The sequence below is a fragment of the Chrysemys picta genome, chromosome 7 (genome assembly GCF_011386835.1).
Source record: "Chrysemys picta bellii isolate R12L10 chromosome 7, ASM1138683v2, whole genome shotgun sequence".
In the NCBI taxonomy this organism is placed as follows: Eukaryota; Metazoa; Chordata; order Testudines; family Emydidae; genus Chrysemys; species Chrysemys picta.
Window position 1 is genome coordinate 83,451,420 of NC_088797.1, and position 19,644 is coordinate 83,471,063.

A 19,644-nucleotide genomic window follows, 5' to 3' on the forward strand; every position below is an offset into this window, starting at 1 on the left:
TGTGGATGGTAGCTAAAGCAATGTGTTCTTTGCAAGGTGGTAGTTTGCTGCAGGTGATGATGGAAGGCTAACATCCCTAAAGGAGCAGAGTTATGCATAACATTTCTGACAAATCTCCAAAAGCACAGAAATGAAAATTTAAGTCATTTACAATACACACCCTCCACTTCTACAACTAAAAGCCCACACTTGACCCTCTCCAAATCTACCATACTCTACAGCAGAGGTTTTCAACCTGGGTGGGGGCACAGAATGTATTCTGGGGACAGGGGACGTGAGAAGCTTTAGGAGCGGAAAAAACATACTGAGCACATTTTACTCCCACATATGAATAACTAGCAAAGCTGATTCCTCCAGACACATCAGATCCTCTGATGGCGCTGTGCATTGACTCTAGATGGCACTGTGCATTTTGACTGATTTCTGTTAAGCTTGCGCAGAATTATACAAAGTCATTGCCGTGTGTACGTTAATCCATTTGCTATGACGCAATGTGCACATTTGATTGTAAGCATTGACCGCAATTGCAGTTTCGCTCTTATAACAATGGATTGTTGGCTCATTCATGCAACAGAAAAAATGGCTCCATCTGAATGTTTGAATGATTATTTTTAGTATTTAGAGAGAGTTGCATGTAGATTTTTTTAATCAATATTTGTATGTGTGTGGCGGGGACATAAACTACTATGCACACAAAGAAGGGAGGCATGATCAAATACGTTTGAGAACCACTACTCTACAGACCACTCACTGCAATGTTAACTTTGCCCCTTTAGGATGTTAGCCTTCCATCCCCACCTGTAGCAATCTACCCCAAGGACCAAAATATAAAGAGGAGCCACGGTGCGTATAACCCTGAAGTGGAGAATAAAGAAATTGAATGTGATGCTGATGGCAAGGGGAAGCCAGTAAAAGGATTAGAAAGGGTCTGGATGGGGCTAGAGTGGAGGGTAAGGTAGATTTTTGACAGACAAGCCCAGGGACATGATGTGTGGGAGATCAGAAAGGAGAAGGCTGCAATAGTTAAATTAATGAAGATTTGGGCAAGGATATTTACAGTGGAATGGATAATGGATAGATTTTGGAGAGGCATCCCTCAACACAAATGGCATGTCACAGAACAACCTATAAAAGAAACTTCATTTTCAAGGAGACAGATGTTAAGAGACAGGCTCCTGCTCAGAAGTGAAAACAGTACTCTCGAAAAACAAAACACTCGTTTCTGTTCCTGCAACAGAAACCAAAAGACAATAACAGGTTTTGAGAAATGTTTAAAGCAGCTTATCTCCTCTGCAAGTTTAGATATATCAGGCAAGAAGTGTGCATTCTAGAAGTCTGAATCTGAATGAGACAACAACAAAAAACAATCACAGGTCCTGCCAATCCTAGACACATTCAGCATTGCTAATGCTTGTGTTACTTAAAATACTGGTATAAGTTATGTTAAGCTATAGACTAGATCATTAAAAAAAAATGTGGTTTTTGTCTGCTTGTATTTAAAAGATAGCAGCCAGGGTAGACTATTGTTTACATGACTGGAATTCTAATTTGAATTTTCTATATTTATAACAGTTTAAAGTCAGGAGAGGTGAATATATAACTATTAAAGTAAGAAAGTTTTGACAATTATTTTCCCTCTCTCACATTCAAATGTTAATACCAAATATTTTGATTAAAGGATGTAAAATAACTAAAAAAAAAAAAACAATAGAAAATGAATACCCCCAGCTGTGTTTCTGCCATACCTTCCCCAGTTTTGAATATATATAGCTCATAAAAAGAGAAAGCAATAGTAAAATAAGAAGGAAAAAGACAGTTTACTTTACCCCCCCCCCAAAAAAATTACAAAATTACAATCAAAACTAGAGTTTCCTGGGAATATATGCATCAATTGCATTAGTATATTCAATTTACTGATTTCATTCTAAAAAATTTCACATTATCATGTGTGACAAAGTTCCTCCTCTATCTTGGTGGGTCCTGCGCTTATTGGCAGATTTTCTTGCCGCAGAGATTCACCATGTGGGTTGGGGAACAGCCCAGAGACCTTCCCCTCTGGAAGAGCTCACAGTCCAGGTCAATTGGGAGGTTTGGGGGGAACCCAGGCCCACCCTCTACTCCGGGTTCCAGCCCAGGGCCCTGTGGACTGCAGCTGTCTATAGGGCCTCCTGTAACAGCTGCATGACAGCTACTTCCCCATGGCCTCCTCCAAACACCTTCCTTATTCTCACCACAGGACCTTCCTCCTGGTGTCTGATAACACTTGTACTCCTCAGTCCTCCAGCAGTACACCCACCCACTCAGCTCCTTGCACCTCTTGCTCCTCACACTCACACCACAAACTGAAGTGAGCTCCTTTTAAAACCCAGGTGCCTTGATTAGCCTTCCTTAATTGATTCTAGCAGCTTCTTCTTAATTGGCTCCAGGTGTCCTAATTAGCCTGCCTGCCTTAACTGGTTCTAGCAGGTTCCTGATTACTCTAGTGCAGCTCCTTCTCTGGTCACTCAGGGAACAGAAAACTACTCATCAGTGACCAGTATATTTGCCCTCTACCAGACTCCTGTACCCCACTGGTCTGGGTCTGTCACACATGATAAGTAGATGCATCTCTCTTTTACATTAATGTCATTGAGTTATAAAGATTAATACCCACATTTTTCCTTGTGTAAATTAGCTAACCAAAACCAATAGTCTGCAATGGATTCTCTGTTATTTGAGAACTACAGCTGTACCAGGGCTATAAACAATGTCATCATCATTTAGAATATATGATAATCACAGTGACTTTTTAAAAATATAATTCATTAATTGCATTCTTTACTTTGCAAATAGCATGTATCTGTTTGAATTTACTTGGATTTGGATGTCCTCTTGGCTTGTTCATTAAACTCCTAATTTTTTTTAAGAGCTTCTATTTCTGCTGGGGGATGGGGTTAGAGATGAATTAACACTGGGGAGTAGTAAATTCACTTTAGGAATAAAAATAAAACAAGACAAAAGTAGCAAAATTCTCCAAGTTTCTGAACACCAGGAAATGGAAGAAGTTCAAAAAAGTCATAGAAAAAAAATGCTAATATTTAGTGGATTTAGAAAAATATGGCTCATTCAGTAATCCTATTCTTCTTTAGTTTTTACTAATATTTATAATTATTTTTAATAATCAGTACCAAATTAATTTTTTTTATTTCCTGTAGGTAAAAAACATTGATTCTCTTTTCCTAGTTTCCTTTCTCACTCTGTCACAAGGTCCAGATACCTTCTTTATTCAGCGGACACCAACGTATTTTTTTTTAAATAAAGGATTACATTCAGAATGAGAGCAAGTCATTAATTTTGTTCTCTGTGTCATGTTTTATTTCAACTACCCCTGTTGTGCGTTAGGAAAGACTAACACCCACCAGAGCCCTAGGTTGGATGTGGGGTGAACTCTGGTAAGCTTTTAGTATGTATGCAGGTTCTTTCATTGTTTTTATATGGCTTTCCCTGTAATTCTTAACAATAAATGCAGTTTGCTTTGCTGGCTGGTAACTGCTGTACACGGTTATAGCCCTGGGAGAGAGGTTAACCACTGGTGCTGGATCCCAGTCAGACCCTCTAAGGAAATCACAGTGAGGTGCAGTTGGACTGCAAGTATAAACTGCCAGTATGAAGTGGGAGAGACATGAGTTTCTGCCCGCAAGAGGTGACAGCTGGGAGCTGGAAACCTTAAGAGGGTGTCCTTGAGGAAAAGCAGGTAGGGGGAGAGATCAAAAGTCGAGTTAGCCATGAAACTGAAGAATAGCATTGCAAGATTGGATGAGGAATCTGGATTATTAAGATTCTTATTAAAGGACAAGACACAAAGTCAATTATCTAATGTTAATGAAGATATGTAGGGATATAGGTTAAAATGTGATACTGATGATCTTTATTTTAGCTCGCCTATGCCACTTTTGTTCCAAGCTTTCCTGGTCCCCTCAACCCACTACAGCAACTCCACCCAATTCCCTCTGCATGATCTAATGATATTTGAGCATTAGAATTCAAGATTACACCCATGCTCTATGTTCTAAAGTTTTCTTACACACTGATTTGAACTACAGTTTTTCATCCTTCTTGAAAACAATATGGTATTTGCTCTTACGTACTTCAGGGATACACTTGAACTGGTTTGCACAGAAAAACAAAACACATGACATAATATTTTGCCCTACATATTTAAGATGGAGTTTTATAATAATATATAAGACAATAGGAATATTCCCAAATAAACAGCTGATGTGGTCAGACAGAGAACTTAAGTACATGCTTAATTTTAACCATTCACTTAAGTCCCATTGAAGTCAAACTAAACATGTGCTTCTGGGCCTGATTATAAACTCCCCTGGGAGTTAGGTACCTAAATACCTTTACAAATCTGGGTCTAAGTGCTTTGCTGAAAGTGCTTAGCTGAAAGTAGTACCTAAAGAAGCTGCTCTAAACATTGTTTACCATAACTATATGAATTTTTGCTAAGTCACTGGAGAAATTACTTAGTCACTGTTTACTTACGAGCCCATGCCTACGTATCATTGGTAGTTAAGCTACAGTATCTGCTTTTACTTAGTGTGAAGAATTATGAACAATGCAACTGTGCTCAGCCAGATGGCATAATACACATTAAAAGAATAGGGTTTCTATTCTTTCCAGGTTAGTTTCCCAAAGATTTATGAACATTTTTTCCCTATTAATATAGCAATCTTTAACTTATGTTCTTCTTGTCAATTTTTTTTGAAAGCTATTTGAAGCATGCAATTTAAATCAGATATAAGTATCTAATTAGGCCAAAAAAATGTTCAACGAATTCAAAAGGCAAATTTTAAAACCCAGCAGATTTCACACCAGGAGATAAAGAGCTGAACACTTTAACAAATTAGAAACATGTATAGTACTAGATATAAAGTTTTTGGGACCACTTCAGCAGAAAATCCTTACTTATTCCTGAGCTCTGTAAGCCATGGAAAGGCTCAGATGCTGGTTCCAGAACAGGTTGATCAATCCAGGCAATTCTATAGAATGGCAAAATAATACCAGGCTGTACACATCTGTGCCAGGGAGATGTGAAGTTACTTGGAGGAGAATCGTTCATAAAATAAGTTACACTCTATTCTACAATTATTTATGCTAGACCCAGTCCTAAAACAATTGCGGGGGTTGTGCCACCTGTCTGAGCAAGACGAGTACTGCTGGCATGCTGTTAAGCAGGGCTATCCTTCTTTGTTCAGTACCCTACTTTGACCAAGTATAATTAGGTATTTACATTGAAGCACATTTCCTCATGTTCCAAAAGCCTGAGAGTCTGACTTACAAAGGTATTTAGGTGCCTAACAATTACAGACAGGTGCTTAGTGGGATTTTAAAAAGTGTTTAAGTTAGATTCCTGACTCCCATTGAAAAACCCACCCCCTGCAAAAGGAGCTGTACAAATCATTTTTCACATACAGTGAAACTGATAATTTTTGTTTTTTCACCAGGTTTATTAATTACAAAAATAAGAAACACCTTTGTGAAGCTTTTACAAAAGTCAGAACAAAATGTAATTTAATGAAACTTTTGCAAATTATGGTGATTTTGTAAAGTCAAACAAAATTTCACACTACAATTTTGCAAAATGTGTAACATTTCACAAATTCAATCAACAAATCCCACAAATTTTACCCAGTTTTGATTTGATGATAATAGGTTATTAATAATTCAGTGGTCAAATGCAGATTATAATTTTTTTGCTCCATGTCTGTAAAGGAGTATAAACACTGCAGCAAGAGCACAGAAGAGTATGTGACCCTCACAGCTTAAAACTGCATTGTCCTCTCATATATTTCTAAGTCCATTTATTGTGGGTTTTGGTATATAAGCTTTCTTGCATTAGTAAAGCAATATTATTGTTTCATAAGCTCTATCCTGCTCTAAATCCCCTCTGCACCTGTTAGCCTAGGAAGCCTGCTGCAATGCAAAGCCATACAGGCTATTCCACAAGGAAAGTCCTCCTTCCTTGCAGCAAAGTCATAGCATGCTAGCACATGCTATGACCTCTTGACACAGGTGCTATGGGGAAACAAGTTCTTCCCCTGTCAGACAGGAAGTGGTAACAAATTTTAAAAGATCACATGCCCTGAAAACATCTCCCTAGTTAAATTCTGAGTGAATTTAAGCCAAGAAGTGGGGAGGAACATTGGGTTAAATATTTCCCCTCTTACTGCAAAACAGGAGGGAGGTGGGGGCACGAAAGTCTCAGCAGTTTTGTACAGGAGATGCCATACACCTCTTACGGCCATCCTACAGCTATAGTGATCAGTGGGAGACATCCCTTCACCCAACACAAAGTTGCTGTTTTTTTAAAACAAACAAACAACAAGCTCAGTAATTTCTGCTATCCTTTCACCTTTGATGAAACCACATAGGAGTTTATATACCTGTAGATTGAGGAACACTATTGCAGATATTTATAAACTACCTGCATCTCAATTTAGGTTTCAACTTAATTTCATGCACCAATGTGGTGCATGCACATTCTGGAATGCTATGTATCAATTTGTGTAGATAAAGCCCTAGAGGGCCAGGGTAAGTGTAGTGAGCTACTTTAATGGGTGATGCATTCTTGGGCAGGATTTAGACATAGTTTTGAAAGAAAGAAAGAAAAAAGAAAAAGAGAAAGAAAGAATACATGCACTGGAATCCCAGGCCTTCAACCTCAGGTCTGACTTCCCTGATCCCCATGGCAACAAGAGGCTAGTTGTGGACCCCCATGTAGCTGGTTCTACACAATGCAAAGATTTTTCTACAGAGAGAATCACCAGCTGACCAAGTATGCTAGTTTTCCAACCCCTTTGTGTTGATGAAGGGGCACAATGGAGCCAGAATGTGGCCAGGGATCTGGCTCCATGCTCCTGCACAAACTTGGGACTGCTTACCATTGGCTAGCTCTAGCTACTGCACGAGGTGATGAGCCATTTAAATGACTCTTCCTTAACTCAGGAACCACACTTACTTAGATCCAGCACCAGTGGAAATTCTAGCAGACCCCATTTTCTTTTTCCTGTGGTGTCTGTTCATTTCTACTGGAGGACAAGTAGCCCCAGGAATGAAGAGGTTCATAGTCTAGTTTTGTGGTCTGAAATGGTTTTAAATGAACTAACTGTAAATAATATTCTTCTGTAAGGGGCAAATCCAGCTCGCACAACTTCCTAGTACTGAGGCTGTTATAGTTCTGCTGCATAAGTGTGTGTGAGCTGTTCAGGAGTATAGAATGGAGCTCAGCTCTCCAGGAGCCTGTGTAGGAGCACACAAGTGGTGGGTGAAGGCAGGGTACTGGTGGGAAAGGAAACGTGAGAACAGAGCAAGTTAAACCACTGCTAAATGGATCCTCTGGTCTCTCCATCTCTACCCTTTTTCAGGGACACATTACAGGGTATTCAGCCTTTGAGTTACAATAACCTCTATGAAGAACCTTGGCAGCTGCATCACAGGGTTGAGGGTTCGGGGAGAAGGAGCTTGTCTTTGCAGGTCCCCAGCTATTTGGGCTCTGTGTTGGACTAATGATCTGATCCTAAAAGCTGGAAACTGTAGCTATTCCTCAGCACCTTTTTACATTCCTAATATATCATGACAGTAAATTGCAATGGTCATTAAGCATCTTACACAATTTAGGATACTGTATTTTTAGGCCCCAGTTCACAAAGAAAGATTTAGGAGGTTAGGTGCTTTGCTTCCATTACATTTTCCATTTAAGTCAGTGAGCAGAATTTATATGCACTTTATTACAGAAACATAAAATGCACATATCAGCATGAAGATTTGCTTGCAGATATCAAAGTCTAGAATGTATTTCATTTTTTGCTGCAGAACATATTCAATTATTTAGAAATATTTAAAGTGTCAGGGGTTTTCATTTCATTTTCCAAGAACTTGTGGGAACTCTGAAAATACAGTTTCACTAAACTGTTTTTTTCTTAGATCGCATAAATGCTGATATACTGTATCCTGGGGAATTTATATTTCACATTGCATATAGATAGGACATAAGATAACAGGCATTACTACTACAGAAGGATCCAGCCTTTTCAGTGAAGTAAATGCATTTGCTATGTATGAAGCTTGAAAGTGAATATGCTGTACAGTACAGTCACACCTGGCTGTGCTGGGCTTGGGTTTCCCTTAGATCGATGTATCTGAAAGCTTTCATTATCAGCTAGGTATGTCATATGTGCTATATGATGAGGGATTATATAACATATAAATACATACACACTTAATAAAATGGTTTCATGAACAGATAAGGATTAACTAACTAGCTGTTTCTTTGTGGAACAACCAACTTGGAATAATCAGCTGCAGAATGGACTTTATACTATGTAAAATACAGTAACTGTACACACATTATATGTGCAGAAAGTGATCACATCACCCAGGAAAAGCAACACTGGGATTAAATATCCCATTTAAGGAAACAGTGAAAAAACAGCAGCAGAAAGAATCAGAGCTCAGGGAAGGAATTAAGCTCAACAGCCCTAATTCAGCAGGGCATTTAAGCATATGCTTAAATCCATCCCTATTCCAGGGAACACTTAAGCACATGCTTAAAGTTAAGCCTGTGCTGAAATTCCATTACATTCAATGGAACTTAAACATCTTCTTAAATTTAGGGATGGTTTAAATACTATCATGAATGGTGATGGGTTGTTGATTCTAGGCATACGTGAGAGTTAATCTTCTAGGTAGTCTCAAGTACAGATGTTGTAGGAACCCAATATATCAATTTTTCCCTAGCTGCTGTGGATTTACCAGTATGTCATTTTTCATACCTTGGGGCCAGTCCATAACTTTCATTTTGTATAGAATAATACACACAAATGTAGTTTTAAAAAAGGTGAAATGTTAGATAATGTTATTTTTACTGCATGAAATATATTGTGCAAGATCAACTAATGCATCCCAAATTTAAAAAAAACCTCTGAACTCTAGTTCAATATCTTTTCTGATAGGATAGATACAACATAATTTTTAATAAATACATTATTCAAACAGAATACTGTCAAGGCATGTGAAACTTCATGTTACAGACAACAACTTTAAGACAATTAATATTTTATCCCTTTTCTAAATTAAACTCCGTAATGCCACTTGATGAGCCACTATGTGCCAATAGAGCACTATGTTGATTAAAAAAAATAGTTAATAATTAAAATAATGTATTTATAAAGTAGACGTGTCATATGATTTTTGAAACAGGGCTATATCCATGATTCTCTTCCATGGCACAATATAAATATAATGTGAACAGATACTGCTGCTGGTGGTGGTTTCATGGTAAAGATTACAAAAGCTGGAGATAGAGCACCATTCCTGAACTTCCCTAGTACAAATTTACTATTGCTTGGTGGGGAAATGCCCCTGGTGACGTCCTTCAAAAATACCCTATCCCTGAAGAGAAGCAACACAAGTAAAAAAATCCCTCAATAAAATTATTTTGCCAGGAGAGTGGGGAATTTTCTGCCTCCAAGCACAAAATTAAGTCGGCTCCATTAGTGTCCTAGTCCCAAGTAGAGTGCTGTTTACTCAAGAGGGTTCTACTTACAGCAGGTTCCAATTTCCATAGTGAATGTGTTGTCCCCAAAGGGATTAGGAACCTTTGTAAGGCACTGATTATCCAAGCTAACTCCCTTTATAACAGAGTTGATCGACCTATTCAATAAATAACCACTTACAATGGTTTCAAATTACTGTAATTCCAGTGACATCAGCGAAACTCCTCCTGCTTTACACTGCTGCACAATCCAAATCGGTCTCAATGAATGGCATGGGGCACACTGGCTGTACTCACCAAGATAGTTTTAGGCTTGGCACAATGTACACCAACAGTAAGAAAATAGTTAAATTTTACTCAGACATACTGGGTCAAATTATGCCTTTATGCCCTAGCAACTCTGTTGACTTAAATGGAGCTGCATAGGTGTCAGAGATGGAAGAATATGGCCCATAATATGTCAGAAATGAGATAACTAGTTTGTATCCTCTGTTTAGATGCTGAATACTCTTATTAGTGCAATAAATCCAGTTTAATATTGAATATATCTTTAGTGAATACTATTTTAAAGTACATTTTTCATGACCAGATATTTATATATCCTGGCGATACAAAATGGATCTAGTACAGTACCTCTGGTCATTTAGGATGCATTTGAAAAGTATCTTAGCATGAATGTGAAGCTTTAAAAGAGTGAAAAAGCTATACGAACAGGAAAAACTCTGGGGAAGCATATTTTATTAACTGTTTTCTTTGTATTTGTTTCTTTGACCAAACAGGTCTGCAGCCTAATTTATACATTTTGATAAGGGAACTCAAATTTGCTGGCCCAATTCATTGTTATACCTTGCTACACCTTGTGTAGTCATTTACATCAGTGCAAATAAAGTCAAAACAATTCCACTCCCATCAGGCATCTTTGCACTGACCTTGTTCTGGACTGCATGATTACACAAGGTGCACGGCAATGGTGAATCAGACCCAGCAGTGCTCAGGCATCACAAGGCAAAAATCAAACCTGGCTAAACACCTGTGGGAGAATTCTCTTTGCAAAGGGAATTTTCCAGTGACACAGAGATGGAATAGCTGTTCTTACACTTCCTTCTCCCCTAGTATAGGCTAAACTGTCTGGGTGCTAGAATCCCTGTGCCTGGCTGCTAGAACAACATATTTGGGCTTTTGGCAGCCCATGAAAGATAAAGTAACCCAAACATTGATCTATACTGAAATCAAATTGATCACATGAACCCAATAAACAGTTCTCTACTAAGGAAACACTTAGGCCTGGTCATTTTTATTTACCAGTAAGTAATGAGAACAACCAGTTAACTTTCATGAACAGAGTATATCAAATCTTCCTAATAGTATTTTGTAAATCCAACATCAGGATGGTAGTTCTCAAGTTTACCCAGCTGTAATTAAAAGAATTTATCACCAGCTGGAAACCTGTGGCTACTTGTTTTATATAAAAATCCTACAAGTAACTAAGCACATGCCCCAAGAGACTGGCAAATTCCTTAAAAACACTTCACCGAGAAACTGGTTGCCAAAACAAGGATTTGGCTCTAGTAGCAGTCATGAGTACACTGGGATTACGATATAAATTCTTTATACCTTGCTGTGGCTTTGGCTTTGTGCGAGTACTACATTTAGACCCTTCTGAGGTACACTACATCATTTTTTTTTTTTTTTTTTTTTTTTAGTGAGGGGCAGGATTGGGCTTGTTAGCTGAGTAAAGTATTTGGACATCCACTTTCAGTTGGCTTTTTAAACACCCACAAAAACAATTTTATTTAAGAATAGACTGTGCACTAATCAGCAATTTGTTTTTAAAAATGTGTAAGACATCCAGAGCCTATCTGAAAATGTTTCTGAATCCCAATAAGAACATTTCTTTATAGTCACAAAACCTCGAAGATTACACTTCAAATGCCATATTGCACCTTGCCCAAGCATGGAATGAGAAGAAGGGTGCTGTGTTGAGATATAATATACGAAGTCTATTAAGAATGTTAATTATAATCCTTACTCAGACTAATCTCCCACTGGTTTCCTGTTGGATTCTAGGGAAGTGAGAATATACTTAATTCCCTTTTTAAAAAATGAAGAACAGAGAAGTTAAAATAAAAAAATCTGATTCTGAAAATTAACATACCTGATACAGCAAGAAAATCGTCAATGCTTGTAATGTCATCCACAGCTTCAGTAAGAACATGTATGCGATTCTCCCATGTGCTCTTATATATTTCCATGCTGTTTTTCACCACCTGGCTTTTTGGTCTGGCAGCAAGAGCTAAAGCTGCATTAATAACCTGCAGAAAATAAAATTATATTCTTGATTTCATCTGAACTAATAACTAAAATGCATAACAGATAATAAAGCAGTATTTCTGATTTCTGAGCATTAAAGATATTCATCCTTTCCTTATATTCAAAGGAGGAATACTTGTCAAATATTGTACATGTTAACCTTCCTGTTAACTAAATTAGAGTTCAGCTGTAATTTTAATTGAATAGGACTACAAAATATTCTTTAATTGGAGAATTCGTAACATAAGCAATTCTGTTTAGTAACATGCAATCTATTTTTGTCAGTATAAGATAGTTTCAAAATATTTTGATGTACAATCCCACTTTATTAGGTACAAATAAGCTTTTACTACATAATAGAGAATCAGAAAGATGTATAACGTCACTACAGTTTGGGGTTTATAAACCCTTAAGAGTAGCATCTATGACACTGTAAATTACCTTCACTGAAGTTTTCAAGGCTTAGACATGGTATAGGGAGGTGTATACCAGCACAAGATATCATATTATCCCTGCTATGTATTCATCAAATGAAGAAAAAAAAAAGAGCACCAAACAAAAGACACTTGAAGAATTAAACAACAAAATAAAGGATCATATTCTACATCTCAGTGTAATATGCTGGCAAAGTAGATTATGAGAAAAACATACAAATTGGAAAGAATTCGCAACTCTGCTCCATTGTGATCAAGTGGTTATAGCCGAGCAGTTCCTGGTTCTAAATTCAGCTGAAATGCCTTCTCATTGCATGATCTTAAGAAAGTCTCTTGACCTTATGCTGGAGTGTACCCAGGAGAGTAATAAAAAAAACTTGCACTAAAGCTGATAGACTCCTTCCCTGTTTTAAGTGTTTTAAAATATTTCTTCCCTAGACACAAAGAGCATATAAAATTTAAAGTAAAAAAATACATACTAAATGTATAATATCATCAACTTTTGCAGGAGGAGGGAAAAAACAGAATCCTGAACTTAGTTCCTGGCAGACAAAAAGTTTCTCATTTCACATGTACATGAATTTCAGATGAAGGAGTGTAGAAGAGTGTCCCACCGGCCAGCATGTCCTGACATGGCTGGGTGAGGCATAGTAAACTTTCCTCATCTAGCAGTCCTGCAATGGTTTGCTTCTTGTTGTCTCTCAGCCCTCCAACCATGTCAATTAAAGGCTATGTCTGTTGTGAGCTAGGCATGTGGTTCCTAGCTTGCACAGAAACACTTGTGTTAGCTTTCATCTGATCTAAAAATCGTAATGTAGCCATGGTTGCACAGGCAGCGGGGGCTAGCTTCCCCAAATACATACCTATGGGGTCCAGGCATGTTTGTATTCACGGCAGCTAGCCTGTGCCCCCACTCACCATTGCCTGTGCTACCACAGCTGCACTACTGTTTTTAGCACGCTAGCCATGCCTCCCAACATGTCAAATGGCTAAAGCACAACATCCCCCACAGGGCTCCCCACTGTCCCCTCCCCACCAGCATTCTCACCACTGGTCTCCCTCCTCCATGGCTCTCCTCAGTTCTCCTTCCAATTGACTCCTATCAGGCCCTTCCATGAGATCACAAACTCCCAGCCTCTTCATTCCTAGGTCTCCCCCTCCCAGATGAGCTTTCTCTCTTTTATACAGTACCCTGATCCATTCACAGCTGTATCCAATAACTTCAATTAAGCTACTCAATCAGGACCAGCTGGAAGATAGCTGCTTCATCACAGGCAAAGCTGAGCCTGACTTCCCTTGGCGGGCCAGCCAGCATATGACAAGGAGTACATTGGTTAAGGAATAAAATAGCAAAATATACTATAATAGATGAACTATGAACAAGTTTATTACTAATATATATGACCTACTGTACTAACCTACAATATGGCAGTGCTACATTGTACATTAGGGAGGCAATCTTAAATAATACCCAATAAATGAATAAATATGTTAAAAGACCTGTTTCATTGTACATGAAGGAAAAGCAATCAAGAGGTCTCCACGCTATTCAAATTACTACTGAACCATTCTGTAGATTTCCAATAAAAATCTCCCTACCTTGACTTTTCACTAGTGTAAATCAAATTCTACCCAAAATTGCTGAATATAAAAAAGGGACTGTTATTAATGCGAATTCACCCTCTCCCCTTGATTTTTGGCTTACTAATTCCACAATTATATTATCTGTTTATATTATATTTCAAGCTCATTGACACAGGGATTTTTGCCTTTCTATATACCAGTGTAGCACCATCAACAGTTAACAAGAAATAAGTGTTTATTAAACTTTTCAAATTTAGAAAAACATAGTTATACAATTTTAAAAAGGGCAACTGATTTAACTCTGATAAAATGTAAGAACAATGCACGAAGGGAAATAATGCCAAAAACCTGAGCAGTTACAGTACAAAAGTCTTCAGATCTGAATGTTTTTGTTTAAAATTATGATGTGCTGTGTTTTCAACAAAAAATATCTGCCAATAATTAATTGCTTGATTAACAATTAAGATGACATGGACTCTTCACTGAAAAATATACTTTACTGAAGCTAAAGCTGGTGATTTTATTATTAAGCAGCCCTTGAAATAATTACAAAAAATGTAGTTTGCTTGCATGTAGTGCTGTACAGATTTGTCATTCAGAGTGTAAAGAAAACTCTTGATTTCATGCAACTTCCTTTAAGCAAAAACATTGACTTTAGAAATTATAGGTTGTTGTCACAGCCTTCTCTGATGCCAAACAAGGACTGCCCAAGCCATATTTATTATATTCTAAATCAGGGATCAGCAACCTTTCAGAAGTGGTGTGCTGAGTCTTCATTTATTCATTCTAATTTAAGGTTTCGTGTGCCAGTAATACATTTTAATGTTTTTAGAAGGTCTCTTTCTACAAGTCTATAATATATAACTAAACTATTGTTGTATGTGAAGTAAATACAGTTTTTAAAATGTTTAAGAAGCTTCATTTAAAATTAAATTAAAATGTAGAGCCCCCCGGACTGGTGGCCAGTCTCGGGCAGTGTGAGTGCCACTGAAAATCAGCTCGCGTGCCGCCTTCGGCACACATGCCATAGGGTTCCTACCCCTGTTCTAAATATTAGATGTGGGTCACTTCAGAGCAGGCATTCTCAAAATCTGGGTTCATGACCACCTTGCCCTTCTCATATGCCTAAATGGGAGGGGGTACATCTTGCAAGATCTCAGCACATTTAGGAGGGAGGGCTTCTCAGTATTGAAAATGCGAAGTACCACTTTTTTAGCACTAGCTAACTCCTAGACAGTGCTAGAGGGGAAAGTGAGTAAGCTAGCTATAAAATTATCCACATTTAATATTTAGAATATAATAATGTCACAGAAATAACATTGGTAACTTAGATTAAAGGTTGCTTTAATGTACCTTTTCACGTGATTGCAAACACTAAAAAAGAAGTAAATCACCAGTCACATTCACAGCCAACATAATGCCAATCGCCACGCATAATGACAAAAATACAAAAGGAATCCTACAAAAAGTGGAAACAGACAAATTATTAAGGATAAGTACAAAATAATAGCACAAGCAGTTAGGGACAAAATCAGAAGGGCTAAGGCACAAAGTGAGTTGCATCTAATTAGAGATGTAAAAAGCAATAAAGAAGAGGTTCTGTACATACATTCAGAACAAGAGAAAGGTTCACTACTTAGTGGGGAAGGAGAGCTAATTATGGACCAACACCAAGGCTAAAGTGTTTAATGCTTACTTTGCCTCAGTCTTCATTTAAAAAGTCAGTTGTGATTAGATGCTCACAAAATTTATATTAACAAGGTGGAAGGAATATAAGACATAATAGGGAAAGAACAGGTTAAAGAATATTTAGATAATTTACATGTATTCAAGGAGCAAGAGCCTGATAAAATTCAACCCAGAGTACTTAAAAGAATTAGTTGAAGATATCTCAGAATCATTAGTGATTATCTTCAAGAAATCGTGGTGGTCAGGGAATGTCCAAGAAGACTGAGGAAGGACAAACATAGTACCTGTCTTTAAAAAGAGGAACAAAGAGGACCGGGGGAATTACAGACCAGTCAGCCTCACTCTGATACCTGGAAAAATACTGGAGCAAATTATTAATCAATTTGTAAGCACCTAAAATATAACAGGGTGATACACAGTAGCCACCATAGATTTTTCAAGAAAAATCATGCCAAACCAACCTAATTTTCTTCTTTGACAGGTTTACTGAACTGGATGGGGGAAGCAATAGACATGATATATCTTGCTCTTAATAAGTCTTTTGATACAGTCCCACATGCCATTCTCATAAGAAAACTAGGGAAATGTGGTCTAATTTAAATTACTATAATGTGGACACAAAACTGGTTGAAAGACCGTACTCAAGGAGTAGTAACCAATGGTTCGCTGTCAAACTAGGACATGTCTAGAAAGGTCCCATAGGGGTCTGTCCTGTGTTCAGTACTATTCAAAATATTTTGATTAATGGCCTGCATTATGGAGTGGAAAGTATGCTTATAAAATCTGCAGATTACACCAAACTGCAGATGACACCAAGATGAGCTTGCTAGCACTTTGGAGAACAAGATTACAATTCAAAACAATCTTGACAAATTGGAGAACTGGTCTGAATGAAATCAACAAAATGAAATTCAATAAAGAGAAATGCAAAATATATTTAGGAACAAAAAATCAAATGCACAAATAAAAAAATGGGAAATAATTGGATATGCAGTAGTATTGCTGAAAATGATCCGGGGGCTATAGTGGATCACAAACCGAATATGTGTCAACAATGTGATGCAGTTGCCAAAAAAAAAAAAAAAAAGGGAATATAATTCTGGAGTGTATTAACAGGTGTATTGTATGTCAGACCCGACAGGAACTTGTCCTGTTCTATTCGGCACTGAGAAGGTCTCAGCTGAAGTAGCGTGTCCAGTTTTGGCCAACACATTTTAAGAAAGATATGGACAAATTGGAAAGAGTCTGGAAGAGAGCAAAAAAATGATAAAAGGTTTAAAAAACCTGACCTATGATGAAAGGTTAAAAAACTGGGCATGATTAGTCATGAGAAAAAAATGCTGAGGGGGGATCTGGTAACATCTTTAAATATGTTAAGGGCTGCTATAAAGAGGACTTTGATCAATTGTTCTCCATGTCCACTAAAGGCAGGACAAGAAGTAATCAGCTTAATCAGCAGCAAGAGAGATTTAGGTTAAATATTAGGGTTTGTTTGTTTGTTTGTTTAACTATAAGGAAAATGAAGTACTCAAATAGGCTTCCAAGGGAGGTTATGGAAGCCCCATCATTGGAGGTTTTTAGGAACAAACACTTGTCAAGGATGGTCTTGTACTTGGCCCTGCCTCAGCATGGGAACGATGGACTATAACACTTCTCAAGATCCCTTACAACCCAACATTTCTATGATTCCATAAGCCCCACACTGTCACAACACTCAAGCACATATTGTCATCCCTGCATACAGTTTTAATTTGCAACATCAGATTTTAGTTAATGTAGGGTCTCATTCTTTATTATTATTTTGATATTCCATTGCTACTAAGTCTTCTTAAATGAGTCCAGGGGTGCTCAGGCCACAAAACATTTAACTCTCCATTATGATGCACTGGCTCTAGTGAAGGCACTGCAGCACAGGCATTTTTTTCCCGAATAGTTAAGGTGGAACATTTATGGTTATTAGGATTCATTTTTATAAAGATAAGTGCTCAGCATTTCCATCAGTTATAGTATTACCTTTGGCACTAAACATGCTCTTTAAGTAAATACTTCATGGTAGGTATGACATACAAAGAATAGCACATTATCATAACACCAGCCTTAACCACCTTCTCTTTCCGCAGGAAATTAAATATGTTCCCTTGCTTGTAACTTTCATAGAATCATAGATTTTAAGGTCAGAAGGGACCATTATGATCGTCTAGTCTGACCTCCTACACAACACAGGCCACAGAATCTCACCCACCCACTCCTGTAAAAAAAACGTAACCTATGTCTGACCTACTGAATGCTCAAATCATGGTTTAAAGTCTTCAAGGTACAGAGAATCCTCCAGCTGCAGAGGAAGGCGAAACCCCCCCAGGGCCTCTGCCAATCTGCCCTGGAGGAAAATTCCTTCCCGACCCCAAATAGGGCGATCAGCTAAACCCTGAGCATGTGGGCAAGACTCACCAGCCAGACACCCAGGAAAGAATTCTCTATAGTAATTCAGATCCCACCCCATCTAACATCCCATCACAGACCACTGAGCATATTTACCGCTAATAATAAAAGATCAATTAATTGCCAAAATTAGGTTATTCTATCATCCCATCCCCTCCATAAACTTATTAAGCTCAGTCTTTAAGCCAGATATGTCTTTTGCCCCCACTGCTCCCCTTGGAAGGCTGTTCCAGAACTTCACTCCTCTGATGGTTAGTCTAATTTCAAGTCTAAACTTTCTGATGGCCAGTTTATATCCATTTGTTCTTGTGTCCACATTGGTACTGAACTTAAATAATTCCTCTCCCTCCCTGGTATTTATCCCTCTGATATATTTATAGAGAGCAATCATATATCCCCTCAGCCTTCTTTTGGTTAGGCTAAACAAGCCAAGCTCTTTGAGTCTCCTTTCATAAGACAGGTTTTCCATTCCTCGGATCATCCTAGTAGCCCTTCACTGTACCTGTTCCAATTTGAATTCATCCTTCTTAAACGTGGGAGACCAGAACTGCACACAGTATTCCAGATGAGGTCTCACCAGTGCCTTGTATAATGGTACTAACACCTCCTTATCTCTACTGGAAATACCTCGCCTAATGAATCCCAAGACCGCATTAGCTTTTTTCACGGCCATATCACATTGGCGGCTCATAGTCATCCTGTGATCAACCAATACTTTGAGGTCCTTCTCCTCATCTATTACTTCCAATTGACGCGTCCCTAGCTTATAACAAAAATTCTTGTTATTAATCCCTAAATGCATGACCTTGCACTTTTCACTATTAAATTTCATCATATTACTATTACTCCTGTTTACAAGGTCATCGAGATCTTCCTGTATGATATCCCAGTTCTCTGTATTGGCAATACTTCCCAGCTTTGTGTCATCAGCAAACTTTATTAGCACACTCCCACTTTTTGTGCCAAGGTAAATAATAAGAAGATTAAGTAAGATTGGTCCCAAAACCGATCCCTGAGGAACTCCGCTAGTAATCTCCCTCCTGCCTGAGGGAAATGAACAGAAAGTTCATCTTTCAGTATGACCCGTTGTAGTCTCCCCTTTAACCAGTTCCATATCCACCTTTCAATTTTCATATTGATCCCCATCTTTTCCAATTTAACTAATAATTCCCCATGTGGAACCATATCAAATGCCTTACTGAAATCGAGGTAAATTAGATCCACTACGTTTCCTTTGTCTAAAAAAATCTTTTACCTTCTCAAAGACGGAGATCAGGTTGGTTTGGCATGATTTCCCTTTTGTAAAACCATGTTGTATTTTGTTCCAATTACCATTGATCTCAATGTCCTTAACTACTTTCTCCTTCAATTCTTTTTCCAAGACCTTGCATATTACAGATATCAAACTAACAGGCCTGTAGTTACCAGGATCATGTTTTTCCCTTTCTTAAAAATAGGGACTATGTTAGCAATTCTCCAGTGATACAGTACGACCCCTGAGTTTACAGATTCATTAAAAATTCTTGCTAATGGGCTTGCAATTTCATGTGCCAGTTCCTTTAATATTCTTGGATGAAGATTATCTGTCATCCTGCCATTATCCCTAAGCTCCTCATTAGCCTCATTAAAGACCGAGGCAAAGTATTT

General features: G+C 37.9%; 1 protein-coding gene across 15 annotated transcripts in view; it reads right to left on the bottom strand.

Annotated features, from left to right (window-relative positions):
• CTNNA3 (catenin alpha 3) overlaps positions 1-19,644 on the bottom strand; it is a 939,042-nt gene that overhangs the window by 242,215 nt on the left and 677,183 nt on the right. For all 15 annotated transcript variants that reach the window (XR_010589482.1, XM_065553430.1, XM_065553429.1 and 12 more), the window contains one exon: positions 11,697-11,853. Coding sequence is in view for 14 of the 15 variants with exons in the window: in XM_065553430.1 (XP_065409502.1) it covers positions 11,697-11,853 (157 nt within the window). In the remaining variant the exon portion in view is untranslated. The remainder of the gene's footprint in view (positions 1-11,696; positions 11,854-19,644) is intronic.